This window comes from Saccostrea echinata, unplaced genomic scaffold (genome assembly GCF_033153115.1).
Source record: "Saccostrea echinata isolate AGI-Se365-2 ecotype Australia unplaced genomic scaffold, CSIRO_AGI_Sech_v1 ptg000016l, whole genome shotgun sequence".
NCBI lineage: Eukaryota > Metazoa > Mollusca > Bivalvia > Ostreida > Ostreidae > Saccostrea > Saccostrea echinata.
Window position 1 is genome coordinate 10,863,907 of NW_026889765.1, and position 17,218 is coordinate 10,881,124.

A 17,218-nucleotide genomic window follows, 5' to 3' on the forward strand; every position below is an offset into this window, starting at 1 on the left:
GGCCACAGCAAGTTTTTTCTTCTTCTCATGTAGAAGGTTTTGAATAAATTATGCTTTATATTAATACAAAAATATGTCTGCTTACAAGGGGGCGCAATTGGTACCCATGGGAATTCCAACAGATTGTTGAAAGACCTTATCTCCAAAAACTACATAGATATTGTCAATCAGAAACTCAAGCAACTTTTTAATATCAACTTCAGAGTACTTGTGTGTACAATCAGAATGGAATGTTTTTAACAAAATAATTTTAATTAGCAAATGAACAATGACAAGGTAAGTATATTTACGAGTTCGAATTTTTATTGAAAAAGTAGCTGTATATGTTTTCAAAAAGCCTGTACTATAATTTATCGTGGGGAATGGGTATATAAGGAGTTGAAAAGTCGCTTCATTTGATGTTTTTGGTTTTGGTAAAATTTTGTGACTTCAAATTTTTCTTAAAGTTCTTTGGAGTTTTTAAGTATCCACATCTGATTTATACCACTTCTCAAATATACTGTTGTACAGTACTCCTGAAGTTTTTGCTTCACTGCTGTAAATATTTTATTGAGGAGTAAAGAAAGAGGCTTGGTAGAACATTTACTTGATCCCGCTATGTATCTTTGTTTGTAAGGATTTTGTTGAGGTTTGGAATCCAGTACAGGTACATGTATGGTAATTCAAATTCATTTTGATTGTTGAGAATATTAAAAAAAACATTTAAAAATCACAAATGGTTTCGAAGAATTTCCTCATTAGAAAGCGAGCTATGGTTCTAAGTTGGATTACCACTTGCAGAATTAAATCATAGTTCCTCTAAAATACAATTCAAATAATGAGCCTTACAAACAAAGACAATGTTGTTACCTGCTTTGTCAACTGGGACCAGTACATATTGATCGTGTAGTCTATATAATTCTTGTTTCACTTCTGCATTGTCAAAGACAGAAGGATAAATAGTTTTTATACAGCCCCTCAATCGCTTAATTCTCAGTTTCAACATCCATCTGAAACATTTAATCCATTCTGACAAAGTGTCAAGGTCTCCTTTTTCATATTTATTTGGCCCATCGTCTGGCGTAATCTTCTACTGAATTCATAATAATTATGAAATTATGACGCCAGTTGAAAGAACCTGTTTCCCTAAACTTTGGCCCTCTTATAATAAGTGATTAAGGGTCCTCATTATTTGTGAATTCTTATTTTTCGCAGAAAAATGAATTAAAGTATTTATTATGTTATAATTAAGTGTGTCAGTTAATGGATTTCCGATCACATGCGCCAAGGAGTTCTTATATTGTATATAAGAAGTGAGAGTACTCGAAATTTTTGTTTACGATTTGGAAGATACAGGAAAAGGTTTGTTGCTGAAATACTTTTAAATAAGTATAATTGACATTATTTTCTTCTTATTCTTCCTATCTATTATTCATCGAGTTATCAAATTTGTTATTGATCCACTGTTAATTATTTATCAATGCGAGAAGTTAGAAAACTTATTGTATAATCTTTATTATTCTTAAAATACAAATACATGTAAGACTAATGTTATACTGCTGAAATCAATTTCTAAAATACATTTTTTTTATCAACAATTTGTTTTGAGGGTGAGATTATATTGTATTCTTGGAATGCCGAGTGTCGTTGTATTTCTTTATCTGAATACCAAAAATACAGCTAAAAACATTTTTTTATCAACTTCATTAAACTCTGATTAAAATGTTATTCTAAGAACACACTGATCTTTTATATATATATATATCAAATTCATTACAGCATGTTTAATGATTTTCTGCAGAGCGTTTTTTTTTTATTATAAGAGTTGAAAAAAAAATTTCCCTCTCAGATTTATATAAAATGAAAAAAAAATTCTGTTATCTAAATCATTGAAATTAAAATCATTAAGCTTAAGGTAGAAGTTGTCATTATTTGTTGATGTTATATGCACTTCGATTATATAATTCATTTTTCTCCTATGTAAAATTTATATCACATTTCTTTTTAATTTGACAGATGAGTTCCAGAGTTTTCCTTGTTGTTTTGGTTGTGTTTGTAATAGGTAAGTTCAAATCATTATTGACTAGAATTCTAACAGGCAAATGTTTTAATTCTCATGAAAATTACAGATAAAGATGGAATCTCGAGAGTCTGCACCTGACAAGTGTATGGCAGTAATAAGTGTAACATTACTTATCTTTGACGATACATTTTAGAATTGGATTTCTTTCGATTTTTCCATGACGAGGTTTGAATTGATAAGAATTTTCATCTTAATCACCTTTTTCACTTATGCAAAATTCTTTGACACAAGGATGATAACAAAAATTATAATTTATCTAGGACATGGAGCTTTTGAACTTTTAAAAAAAGTGTGATGCTTTTTTTTTCTTCAATCATTTTGTGTAAAAGAAAAAACAATTTTTCTATTTGGAATAAAAGCCTTTTGTATTTTAGAATTGTTTAGAATAGAATGAAAATTAAATGTAATGATAAAATAAGATGAATGCCCTGCGGCGGAAAATTTACAAAACAGTTTAATTCTAACACAGATATACACCCTCCGCAAATTAAAAAAAACAAATAAAATCAGTTCAAAAAGCTATAAATGATGATATACTTTAAAGCAATATATCAGCTTGAAAGGTTTTTAAAGTTGCATTATTTAGCAAAGAAAATAATAAATAAAATATTCAATTAAATTTGCCTTTCATTTTTAATATTCTGATAAACCCCTTTCTTTTCTTTTACCATTTAACTGTAAGAAGAAATTAAAGATAAATTAAATGACAAAGGAACTGATAATTTTTGTTTTATTTATCGCTGTAACAGTAGGAATGCTTACATACAATTTAATCGACATGGTGCAACTTGTCAGAATTTAAATTTTTAATAAAAGAGAATGCTTAATCGATACGGTGCAACTTGTTTCGCTAAATACAAAATCAAAAGTTTCATGAAACAACATGCATTACCTAGTGTACTTTGAATATTAAAAATGCATGAAAAACATTTTACAGACACTACTAGAGGCAGTAGTCGATACCGTATCGTTGATTTCAACAGACCTATAAGCTGGAACCAGGCCCGTGATGAATGTCGTAGAACTCCAGGATGGGACTTGGTAAAAATCGAGAACAGAAATGAAGACCAAGCACTTAAAACTTTTCTCGCCGGAGAGTGCAGTAAGTAATACTGTCATCATCTTCAAGATTTAAAAAAAATGAGGCACTTCCTAGATTAATTGAATCCTAAAATTGATGGTTATACATGTAATCGTTTTTTTTATACTATAAGATATAACATTTTGAAACCCATGAAAATCTTTCGGATATTAATAATAATAAATCAGAATAATAAATACGCACAAAAACTTTAAACAGTGTAATATGCTTGATTTAAACAGATAGCTGTGGAGTTGGCTGGTTTATTGGTGGGCAATCAGAAAATGGTGTCTGGACTTGGGCAGATGGTTCTCAAATGATATATAATAGCTTTCTATTCGAAAGAACATCACGTATCTGGATCCCTCAAACTGTGGTGAGAAACTTCGCTGTCATTTTCAAAAATGATTTGCAGTGGGGCTATGTGGCTCCTCGTCCGACTCCACAGATGGGGTACATCTGTGAAAAAACAACTTGTTAAGCATGATTTCGTTAAATAAATCTTCAAAAAATACTACTTTGTAATTCATTTAAAGAATCTGATGCATTGAAAATTTTGAAAACAGGAATGAATGATATTTCAAAATGGGACGCAGAGAACGATCCTTCGGGTGCGACCGAATAAATCAAATGAATGTCCTTTGTTGCAGTAAATGCTGGCCCGAAAATGATCCCTCACTGCTCAATGGCCATAATTGTTGATTACAGGTAAAATGTAGTCATCCACCAGCAACAAATGGCGAAGTCCCAACATAAATTAAGAAGTCTCGAATTCGAAGTGAGGTACATGTAAAAAAAAAAAACCATTCGAAGTCGCTTGCAGCAATGAAGACTTTAGTAAAAGAAAAATACTTAAAAACTGAGTATTTACTATGATCTTTATTAAAACTTTGGACATGTTCAATGTACAAAAGCTGTTGAAATCGTGTCCAGTGTATATCCTTAAATATTCATTATTTCGAATTCATTTTGTCGACAAGCTAGGAAACAAATACTACTGCACAATATCATTTGTTTCAGTTCCTTTTCGCAGAAAACTTTCATATCATATATTCTGGGTTACTCTAGATGACTAAAGACGTCGGTTCTCAATATAAAAAAGGATTCAGAAATGGTAGTTTGATTGACAAAGAGTCAAGATACCGTTTGTATATCTCGTAACTTTTATGTACGTTTAAGTACTGACAATCTCGGGGTCGTACGTTCGATCCCCGGCCTGGGCGCTGTCGATTTTCTTCAGAAAAAGAAGCCGTGGACTATTTCGGTATTGTTTGCTACCGCTGTATAGATCCTTAGAATACTATGCGAAAATAGTTGGGCATTGATTATATACAGACAAACTGACAAGAAGCATAATAATACAAATTATTTCATCTCAAGATAGTGATAGGATTTACTAGTTCATATTCACTTGAAAGTTATATCAATATATTATCATTAAGGAATACCAAGTTATTCATTAATATAATATACAATTATTAGAAGTTTTATTCTATTATGGCTAGTGGTTATTTGATTCCCTTTTCCGGTACCGCGTCAAACCTAAGACGTTTAACATAGGTAACGCTGGTTTTTTTTTTTCGCCAAGCGCCCGGCATTAGAGTGAAAGAAACAAGTCTTTCAGTTGAGAACTGAGGCCGATGTCACGATAGGCGTTGGTACAATAAAAATCCTTTACTGCTACGAAAGAAAATCCATTCATGGGGTGAAATTTGTGGTGCTTATGTGAAGTACATGATGTCTCTACATGAGTTAAAAAATCTTAAATGGTACAAAATACAATCAGTCATTTCGTAATGGTTACCAAGATGCCTAAGAAAAAGATTTATGTTTTTAATCACCTCTAATTATTTTACTCATATTTTTGTTGTTGTTCGTGTTTAAATGTCAGTGTTATGACAGAAAAGAAATGTATAGGAAGGACTTATGGCGGAAGTATTATCTCTTAGAGTACTCATTTCTTGACGCAAAATAAAACAAGGTCGATTAAGCGATCCATGACATTCTCAAAACAAATTCGAATATTTTTCAAAGACAATTTAACATATGAATATTTTTGAAGTATGTCTGAAATGAAATATATGGAAATATGGAACAGTATTCAAGCTCAGAAGTCCATGAAACAATACAAATGAGGAGCAGAGCAAACATAAACCCCTAAAACGTCAGAGGTAGGATCACATGCCATGCAGGAGTGAAAATGCCATGAAAATGATTAAAGCCTCTGTACACCTTAGGAAACATAGATCAGACATATTTTTATATTGACATGATATATCACTATTTTCTTTTTAGCATACCATCTATCTTTTTTTACTTTTTAAAAACGCAAACATTCTCAATTTCAAATTTTTCATCTGAAAATGATTTTTGAAAAATCAGAACTCTTTCAATAATCCTTTTATTTTGCTGCCGCATGGAATTGAGTATTCATTTACACAAAAATTCATTAAAATAAATGAACTCCTGTTTTCACAGATTAAAGTATGGAAGCAACGCAGCTAGGTTAAGGACGCCCATGAAATATACGCCTTATATTTTCAGAGAAAATGAATACAATTTTTTTTTAACAGCATTAGTTTTGATGAATGTGCATTGTGGTGTTTGCACTTGTATATATCGGGTCTCTGCTGAGTTCGGCCAAAGCAACATCGCTTACATCAGCTGTTTGTCACGTGACAGGTTTAAAATTAGAACATATATGTACTACTACAAAGATCGTAAAAGTTCAACGATTTACGGGTATTTTTCCGCTATAAAATTTATTCTTTTTTATTTAAGACAAATTTCTTAACATGGAAGTGCTGGGAGCAACTTCGTCATGCTCGGGAAATTGTGTAAAATTTTGCCGTCTTTCTATGATGTAATACGCACTGGAATAATGTTACATCGCGAAATAAATAAACAATGCACAACCAGCTCCCAGCACTTTTCAGATTAGTAGGAATAATAGCTACACGTATTTAAAAAATCATAATTGACAGTGAAGCGGATATCGTTGAACTTTTGATATTTTCAAGGGACTTGACCCCTCATTCTAACACATTATTGTACAAATGTGCTCCTAACGGCTATATATAAAGACTACACATTATCATTTTAGTTTGACAATCAAATGTGGATTAATATATATTTTAGAATATGTATTTATTTTGGTCAAATTCAGCTTGTTTCGTATTTATTTTTATTTTTACAAGCTACGATATAATCTTGATCCACGCCTCAAATACAGAGAAACTGTGACGTCTCTAAATGAATGAAAAATTCTCGAATGGGGCGTAAAACAACATACAATCAATCAAACTAAGAAATAACGTCATCTCAGTAAGTACAGCGAGATCAAGCTGGCTTTCACTCTACATACTCAGTGCTATTTTGGCAAGATAGTTTATAATATTTTATAATATTTTACAGAATTTGTGTACCTTTGTTTTTGAATCCAGGACAAAGACTAGGAATTTGAGATATTCTGATTGCAATCTAATGTTTTTTTCTAGCTATCCAACTCAAATGACAGAAACTAAGTTAGTCTTCAGACATGCACAAAGGGATATCTAAACTATATATAAACACATTTGTTGCTACATATCACATGACCCCGTTGATCACGTGACTGTCAATTTTAACTTTTTCAAGTGTTATATATAAATTGCCTCTTTACATATAATTGCCTCGTTATATACTTGATTCAGACAAAATACTCGGTTAAGTCTGAATTTGGAATTATGAATTTCTCATTTATTTTTTTTATTTTAAAATCACGATTGCATCTTTGGAGCAATTAAATAAGTCTATGAGAAGAAAAAAACAAACAATTTAAAAAATAGAGGTGTAAGAATTTTTAATGTTTTTTTTAACTGCACAATATTGTACATTTATGCAACTGCATTATTAAAACTCAGCATTTGTAATCAATAGTAGTTCAACTGATTACACATAAAATTGCAATTATTCTTTTCTGTATCTCTTTCCTTTTATCCCACGAGCCCTCCCATCACATTCATTCATTTTACAGTTCAAAGAAACTAGGCTTAATTTTTTTAATCATAAACTCTAAAAATTCAAACCTATTGCAAAACTTCAGATCTTTAAAAGAATTAATGGTAATTATACATTTCATTAATAAATACTTTAAACAATACAAATTGTGACCAGGGCACAAACAAAGACTCCTGACACCAGAAGTGAAAACATGACTACAAACAGTTTATGGAGCATGAAATTCCCTCTTGGTATCCCACTATATGAAGTTAAATAAAAATAACGTATTGTAAATGGCTAAGGAATATCTTTTTTCAAAAGAAAGGAGAACATACTCCTTTAAAGGTCATAGTACACTTCAAAATTTTTATAAGTAATCTCTCTGTTAAAATCTTACAAATGTTTCATTTGTCTGGTTATATCTAAGTTAAAAACTTCTGCACAGATGTAGAAAAAAACAGCAGTAATCTTATTGCGTCACGGTAGCTTAGTCGGTAGAGCGCTAGATCCGTGATCTGAAGGTCGTGTGTTCGAATTACGGCCGCAACTGATTGATTGATTGGTTGCATGTTGCTTTACGTCCCATTCGAGAATTTTTCACTCATATAGAGACGTCACCATATACCGGGGAAGGGCTTCAAATTTGGACCTTTACTCGGCACTCAGGGCCATTGAGCAGTGAGGGATCTTTATCGTGCCAACGCCTGTCGTGACACGGGGCCTCGGTTTTTAAGGTCTCATCCGAAGGACCCGCAACATTCACTTCAAAGTGCATATGCTTTTAACATCTGTATGTTTTACAACGTTTATTTGAGTCTTAGGAAGTAATTTCACACAACAGTAAAGACTTTTTAATGTTAAGGTAAATACCACTGTCCTTAACAATATTTTGTATCGCGATTACCTCAGAGTTATTTAACTTAATGTCACTCTTTTGCGGCGAAGTCGAGGAAACTCTAAATCTCGCGAGATTTCCGTGGCATGAATATTACAAACGCTTAGTGACAATATCAAACAATTCGAACAAATAGTATGCCGAAAGTACTATGTATAACAAAGGGTTGAACTTCAATTAGTAGGTTGTCTAATTTGGAATGTTAAAAGTTTTTTTATCAGCTTCCAAAAGTAACAATAATCAGAAAGAAATGGTTGAATTTAATTAGAAGAGTCGGCTTGCTAAAAAAGTATCAATAAAAATGTAACACGTGAGGACTAGGTTCTCTTAAAATTTATGTGTGGTTCAGGGAATGTTGAAGATATTTCACCAAGACTTCTTTCATATCTGCCCTTTAAAAATCCACAGTGCTTGATCTCGCGTTGTATGCAACAGCACATTGCCCCCAGCTAACAGACGTTCCTACCTTCACCGCGAAAGAGTTGCATTAAGTTAAGTAATCGCGATAACAAGTATAAAAACTTTTATTTTTTCAACAATTTTAATCATACTGAGAACTCCAAATGCAATTATCCTTCAAGGATCAAGATATGTGTTTCGTCAGTCTGATAAAGGTTTTTCCTTCAATTCATTCATTCTTTCTTTATTTCCTCCTTTTGGAGATTCATTATCACACAAAAATTCACATTCAAAAAAAAAAAAAAAAAACTTATTTGTACATGCTTTGTAAAAGTGCTTATTTGTACATGAATGCATTTGTTTAAAGAAATGAACTTAATCTGGGAGATATTCAAATATAAGTTTGCAATAGAGTAGGTGCAAAGGGGCTACAACTGTCCGGTCCATTTATGGGAAAGCTTTTGTCTTTCTGTAATACGCCGCTGCCACATTTCTTATAAACAAAAATTAAGAAGATGGATTTGTGGTGTGAGTAAGGTAGTTAGTACGAAAGCCATGAAGGGACATGAGGATTCTCAAAAAAGTGTAAAAGTAAACCGAGATCTCGATTTATATAATCCGTTCTCTCGGATTGACAATCTGTTATAACGAATTACTAATTCGTTCTCACAGATTATCAATTCGTTCCCTCAAATTACACAATCTGTTATCTCGGATTGTAATTCGTTCTCTCGGTTTAAACGATTCGTTCCCACGGTTTAATTATTTGTTCTCTCAGATTATCAATTCGTTCCCTCAAATTACACAATCCGTTATCTCGGATTGTAATTCGTTCTCTCGGTTTAAACAATTCGTTCTCACGAAATGTAAATCGTTCCCACAAATTAATCATTTGTTTTTACAGATCTCCGTTTAATTTTATGCGCCATTGATGCTCTGGTCCTCTGACTGGCAGGTCAAGAAACATGTAAAAGGTATGTATTTATTGGATACACAATATGTTTAAGACATAAAGTACTTGAAAGAGTAAGGTTTCATAAGTTCCAATGACCATTTTAATCATTCTGGGTTTTATACCTTATTTCTTAAGTTTTTTTTTTTCCAAATCAAATCAGGAAAATTGATGTGTACATGTATAATATATTTATTAACAATGCGTTTATACACAGAAGACTTTACATTGATATGAATATATAAATAAATACTTTTAGTTACTTTGAATATATTGCAGGCATTTATATGGTTTAATTGATTTCGACACTTTGTGCATAAAAAAAGTCCCCCCCCCCTCCCCTCTCAATAAGCCACACCTGCCGCATACCCAAAGCTGTGTGTAAATTTTTGGATGTATATTTATCTAATTATATTTATCCCAGCCTCAAAGTCTTAATAAGTACCAAGTTTATTCAGAAAATAGCTTTGGGCAATACAGCCCATCATTTTACAAAAATAGCATAAATAACAACATATATTACATAAATTAAGACTCTCAAGGAGCCTAAATTGGGTGATGTAACCCCTGGTCAAGTAATTCTTAGTCCTACAGTTCCACTCATTTATAGTATGCAATATTTTGATATCTATGATATTGAATAAAGCAGTACAATACATAATTAAAAGCTATAATACAATATATAGCAATGCTGTTTTAATGTACAGACATCTGAAAATATATATTACCTTACACAGATAGAAATTAGGTTAACGTGATTTAGACCTTCGTTACGTAATATTAAGCATGATGGATATATTTCCCTAAACCAACCCACAGGTACTTGTGGACAGGACCCCCCCCCCCTCCCCGAAAATATCAACCCCGGGGATTGTGGGATATTTCTTCACAAATTATATTTATTACACTTATTTATTATGTATACCACAGGAAAAATCGGGAAAAAACCCAAAATAATCGTTCCATACAATTTCTGTATATTACGGTTTAAACCATCGCCGGAAACCAACGGGTGATCTCGTCTGGAGTAAAGACGAGATCATCCGTGCGTATCCGACGATGGGTTTAAACCAAATATTGCTTTTTGACCTTGTTCAGCTTATTTCTTTTGCGTAACATTGAATTTACCGTTATGATTTAAACATAATCCTAGGTAATTAAAAGAGTCGACAATGTCCAAAATTTCATTGTTATAAGTAAAGAGCTCATGTAATATCGAGTACATTGAAAAAGTGATTGAAACTTTGTGTCAGCACGCGCAGTTATTTGCGTCAAATATTAGATCGCTAATTTTTCGAAAAGCTGGAGGGTTGCGCGGGTTTTTCGTTCTCAATATCAGCTTAGAATCAGTAACATAGGTATACATATAAAAAATATATGTTGAAATCAGACCTTGGATACGCTGCTTATTTTTTTTCGCTACAAGAGTGTAAGGCCCATAAAAGACTGAAAGGGGGGGGGGGGTCGGGCCATCACTTTTTTCTGAGAATAGTGTTTTGGTGTTCATGTAGTTTTACTGTGTAACTTTCCATTCAAGGAAGGTAATTTTCCCTTTTTTGTGATACAATGGCAAATTCCAGTTATATACCGAGAAAGGTCACCCCCCCCCCCCACCTCTAAGGCCTATTAGGCCTATATGATTTTCGAGTTTATGCTGTCCCTCCCCCTTTTTTGGTTGTCAACCTCCCTCCAATGAAAAAAATGATCAAGAATCTGTAATAAATGTGACAAGAAAGTCAGATTTTTTCAAATGATTTTTTTTATTGGATGGTATTTTTAGTTTTAGTTGTATAATACTCAGCTACGTTAAGGAAGGCCTGAGTTCACATTTGTGATGCACTGTATGGGAAGTTTCATTGTGACGTCATTAAAAATTTCACAAGCGACAAAAATCTTTTTAACTACATGATAATGCGTAAATGAAAACTTGCATTCATTTATTTTATCAATTATTTAAAAAAGAATGTAAAATCACAACATTTGATAAAAACACTGCCGAGTAATTAGAAGCAAATCTTATGTCAGAAATGACGTCACTAGCCTTGACTTGACGCAGTACAAGTGATCCAGAGGAGTGGATCCATTGGTTTAATAATTACAAAAATGCTTAAATAAATATAAAACCATCGCAAATGTTTAAATCTAATCAATTAAATTGAAAGTAAATAATTTATTTAAAACATATATATAGATTATTATTTTATCTAGGTGCTATGGAGCTGCACAATGACATAGAATGTAAAGAATATCCTTAACACGATAATTGTATCCCTAATTAACCTCAAAAGTGCAAGGGCATAGACTACACTGTCTGAGCTGAAATACGGAATATCAATTGCTTATATCATGTATATTTTAAAAAGTGCTGGGAGCTGATTATGGTCGGCGTAGCATTATTTTTATTCATGACAGAATTAAAACAAAGTAGGAATTTTTAGCTTTTGTACGCATTTTCAGCAAAATTACGAGTACTTCCGAAGCAGTTCAAACTAGCTCCCAGCACTTTTCGGGTAGCCGATGTATATCTTTTTTAATATGTAACAATTTTTCTCTCCAAAAACTTGCGTATGCCCTTGCACTAGCGTCATTTTCTACATTCAGCTTATCAATTCTATTTTTATACCAGTCACGTGACACACAGCTGATACATGCGATATAAATGGTACTGTATGCGGACCCAAACCTATCCATTATGGATATCTATATTACCTTTCCTACATGTTAACAGTTACTTTGTTATAAAGATTTTTAAAAATAATACATTTTAAGAAGGTACTTAGGTCGCATTTTCCATTTCCTTCATTAACATAGCTGAGTAATGGTTATTATACTATTAATTCAACATAGTGAAATTCCGACCCCTGACCTGGCTAGTGAGGCCATACAGCAAAATTCACTATTAAAATAAGACGGTTTATAATATTTTCCTGACAGGCAATAATCTTAGAAAAAAAATCATAAGATCTAAAACAATGGAAAATTTTTATATCGAATTGTTTTGAACGGGTTCAGGATTCGATACTGAACGCTTACGTCTTGTAAAAAGTAAAAAAAAAATACATAAAATGCACTTTATGATTGTAAGTTATAAATGCATTGTCAAATTCACAGTAAAATGAAAATCATTCTGGCGCATATTTTACTAGAGAAAAGAGGCTAGTCTGCCTTCCATGAATTTGACATTGTAACAAAATTTTCAATGTTGAAATAATCGATAAATTTTATATACTTAAAATTATTAATAGATGTAGACCTATCAGACAACCAAAACATTTCATAACTTATTGCATGTTCTCCATCCCAATTGGTACAGTATAATTAAAGTTCAACTATTTGAGGCAAGCTTTGTCTAACATGTCATATTTTAGCGGTCCTTATCATTCATTTAAAGGACAAGGTATGGTAATGGCCCAATCTGGCCCCTTATTTGATGTAAAAATCAGAACACAGTTAAAATTGTGATAGTTTGTAGTTAAGAACTTAAAATGATGCCTGTTTTAAAACCAGCACTAATTTTGATTCAAAGCTTACACGGAGGCCACAAGAGGGTGCAAAAGTAGGACATTTTCCCGAATTTCCCCAATTCTGGTCAAATTTTGTCAAATTTGAGATACATTTCACTCCGGGAAACATAGAGCACAAGCTTGCCTATCTGAGATTTTTATACATAAGATGCATCTGATACTAGTGTATGAAATATATAAATTTGGTAGATAGGCAAGCTTGTGCTCTATGTTTTCTGAACCAAAATGTGCTGTAAAATCGATTAAAAAGATGTATTCACTATTACAAAAGAATTGACCTATAGGAGAGAACAATTTCCCGGAAAAAGTGACATTTAAAAATCAATCTTTATTTGTTGTTTTCTACCGTATATATGTCTAAATTTTTCAAATTTGAATTTTACAACTAAAATTTATTATTTACAACTTCACAATAAACCTCCAAAGTTGGCCGAAACACCATTTTGTCCGTTAAAGCGTTGATTTTTGCATAAATTTTGGCCTAGAAGTCCTTCAGGGCAGGCCTGCCCCTAAATAAAATTGTGATATTTTGATAGGTTGGGATGTAAGGAATAATTTAAGATAGGATTTTTTTAGGGGCACCCCTGCCCTAGGGTCGAAATTCACAAAAAAAAACCTACAAAAAATAAGTAAACTTGATTTTGACAATCTGCTTCAAACTTATACCATTCAATCTTGTAGTCAGAATAGCTCATTTGATATATGCGCTGCGCTGACTTTTTATATCGTGGGTACTTTATTTTTAAAGTCGGGGGTTCGAATCCACCTGTTGCTACACTTTTATAGTTTTAAATTTTTGCCTTTTCAAAGACTATTTTAATTTTTTATAGGCTTGTGTATGTTTCTTCAATTATCTATCCTTTATGCATTCCCATTTTTGATATAAGAAACACTAGAGAGAGATCAAATCGTAACAATCCAATATACAGTTGTCAGTCAGGCGGAACAAGTCTTAGTATAGCACACTTTCTCCGAGGACAAGAATAACTCACTCTGTGTTACTCGATACAGGTATTCTCGGCAGCATTGAGCTGCGATGAATTTCAATTGTATATATTCCTTAGAATTTAATCACATTGCTTTTATTCTGTCTGTGCTACTAGTGCTTGTCTGGGTTACATGTAGTACATGAATATTACGTATTGCTTGAATTATTTGAGCTTAATATATTTAGAATAACATACATGTACTTTTGTTTTCAGTCAATGTTTTAAGATCTTAAGTTTTGAAACAGTAGGGCTACATATATCAGTAACTGTACTCCCTTGGATTTCATTTAGGCCCATATGATTTGCACACATTAATTGTATGTTTTTATTATATCCAACTGAAATGTGTTGTAAAGTAAATAGCCTAGACATAAAAAACAGAGTTCCAGAGACAGTAGACATTACCATTATGTACAATGAGAAGTAAAGAAAAATATCAATTATTACATTTGGAGATAACAAACTCAGAATATCAATGAAAGTGTTCCTCCTACCTCTACTCACTGAAATAAAGATTTATGAAAAACAAATTGTTACATGTATTCAGCCTAATGTCATTAATCGGAACGGAAATCGACAAGCTTCTTGTAGAGAAAAAAACCAAGCCCGGCCCTATAGGTCAGATCCCTATTTATATAGAAGTGATCCTTTGCATAAAAATGAGAAAATTCGGAAATTGACATATTTTCTGACCTTCCTGTGACCTCTGTGTATCCCATAACTTAGAACCAATACTCATTTTGTTGCAGGGGTGACAACAGGTTTTTAACTGATAAACTGTCGCATCATTCTAAAAGACACCCCAAAACGGGGGCCAAAAAGGGGTCTTAACCTATCTTGTCCTTTGTATTATGATTAGAATGTGGTGAACGATGCATGTATTTATTTTATGTATTATAGTTATAGTACGGTATATATACTGTATAGTACGGTACTTACTTAGAAATTCAGAATTATGTCTATCTCAACATTTTCGAATGCTATAAAGCTTGTACGGGTAAAGTTTTATATTTTGTGTTATTTTAGCACCATGGAAAGTCCGGATGAGAGTGAACACGAGTCCTGTGCTATCATTGATTTTTTAAAATCCAGAGGGTTGGACGTAGAAAAGTTACAAAAAATAAAAGATGAAAAGGTAGGTTGAAACTAAGTGTTAAAATAGGCGCAAAACACATGGAACCGATACATTAATTAAGTCATTAATCTGCATCATTCAAAAGGATTTTTTTTTCTAATTTTTAACATTTATTACATACCGTACCACTAATTAGTTAGAACAATCTTACGGTGTCTCGGGACAAAATCGAGTCCGTAGGAAAATGATATATTGACGGTGCGACCGTTAAGGTGATTAAGTTGTATTACAAAACCGAACCCTGAACATTGTTGACTTTAATGAAGAAAGTTTTATTTACTATTTATCTGCAATATATCCATTAGATCAAGGCGAGTTTATTTTTTATCAAACTTTTGTTGTTATTCTCGCGAGAAAGTAGCTTGAACAAGCGATGCATTGTGGGTCCAGAAGTAACAAATCGTTTGGTACAATGTGTAAAAAATCCGAATTTTCTCTTCGCCCAGGCGTTGTCTTTAAAGCTCGCTGCGCTCGCTATAATATGTTTTACGGTGTCACCGTTGGGGCAAGCGCAGCCTTATGTACACAGTTTACATTTTAACGTTGATCCGTCTCTTCAATCTTCAAACTACATGAGACACAGGCTAGATAGCCTCATGAGCCAGGGAACCAGCCTACAGTCTAGACTTATCCAGAACACATCGGGCCTTTCACAGAGAATTTTTTTCTGGGAAAGGCCCGAGGTGTTTCGAATGAGTCTAGACTGTGACGTCACGTGAATTCGGAATTTACGGAGACAGCCGAGCGTCTGGTTGAACGAGACTACTATAGATCTTGTGCAATGTTTAATGAAATACGTTGCAGAGTAGATGCAATTATTTTTTTGTTTCTTCTAAGCTATCTTCAAAGAAAGGAAATAAATGTATCCCTTGATAAGGAACAATTATCCTTGGTCTTTTGTATGTTTTGTAATAATTTCGCATGGAACCCTGGTACATGTAGCGAAGGAATTCTGGGAATCTTTCACAAGAAAATTTGCCTGACTTATGGACAAATTTCATTCCGAATTTCTTCTGTTCTTACAGAGCCTATTGAGCTCGCTTCACGAGTAGCGCTTCTGATCGCTGCGCTCGCTATAATTTATAAAATGTTTGAGAGCCATGGAAATCCAAATAAATCTCTTTGATCATTGAATGTCTTTGAAATTGTTGCTGTTTCATACAATTACAGACATTGCAGGAAAAATAGATACATGTATCCTGCTCGTAAATTTTAATTAGTACGGTCACAACAGTTATATATTATATTTATAGTGAAACATTTGGATGGATTTTATTGTTTATTATATTATATTTTTTATTAATATTACAAAGTGAATTAAATTACATAAAATATTGCATAATCGTACCTTGGCGGAATAGAAATGCTTTTTAGCTCACCTGAGCTGAAAGCTCAAGTGATCATGAGCTTTTCTGATCACCTGCGGCGTCTGTCTGTCCATCTGTAACCTTTTCACATTTTCAACTTCTTCTCAAGAACCACTGAGCCAATTTTAACCAATGTTGGTACAGAGCATCCTTGGGTGAATGGAAGTTTAAATTGTTAAAATGAAGGGCCAACCCCCCTTACAAGGGGAGATAATCAAGAAAAGACAAAAATTGGGAGGGGTCATTAAAAAATCTTCTTCTCAAGAACCACAGGGCCAGAAAAGCTGAAACTTATGTGGAAGCATCCTTGGGTAGTGTAGATTCTAAATTCTTCAAATCATAGCCCCCGGGGGTAGGACGGGGCCACAATAGGGAATCAAAGTTTTACATTGAAATATATAGGCAAAATCTTTGAAAATCTTCTTCTCAAGAACCACTTGGCCAGAAAAGCTGAAACTTATGTGGAAGCATCCTTGGGTAGTGTAGATTCTAAATTATTCAAATCATAGCCCCTGGGGGTAGGGCGGGGCCACAATAGGGAATCAAATTTTTACATTGAAATATATAGGCAAAATCTTTGAAAATCTTCTCAAGAACCACTTGGCCAGAAAAGCTGAAATTTATGTGGAAGCATTCTTGGGTAGTGTAGATTTTAAATTGTTCAAATCATAGCCCCGGGGGTAGGGCGGGGCCACAATAGGGAATCAAAGTTTTACATTGAAATATATAGGCAAAATCTTTGAAAATCTTCTTCTCAAGAACCACTTGGCCAGAAAAGCTGAAACTTACGTGGAAGCATCCTTGGGTAGTGTAGATTCTAACTTCTTCAATTC

At 33.1% G+C, this 17,218-nt stretch overlaps 1 protein-coding gene across 1 annotated transcript; it reads left to right on the plus strand.

Annotated features, from left to right (window-relative positions):
* The first annotated feature begins 261 nt into the window (after window positions 1-261).
* Window positions 262-3,655, plus strand: LOC133188143 (uncharacterized). Its single transcript, XM_061323524.1, has 4 exons — window positions 262-276; window positions 1,996-2,041; window positions 3,000-3,164; window positions 3,386-3,655. The coding sequence occupies exons 1-4, from the start codon at window positions 262-264 to the stop codon at window positions 3,622-3,624; spliced, it is 465 nt and encodes a 154-aa protein (XP_061179508.1). The 3' UTR covers window positions 3,625-3,655.
* The last annotated feature ends 13,563 nt before the right edge of the window (window positions 3,656-17,218 follow it).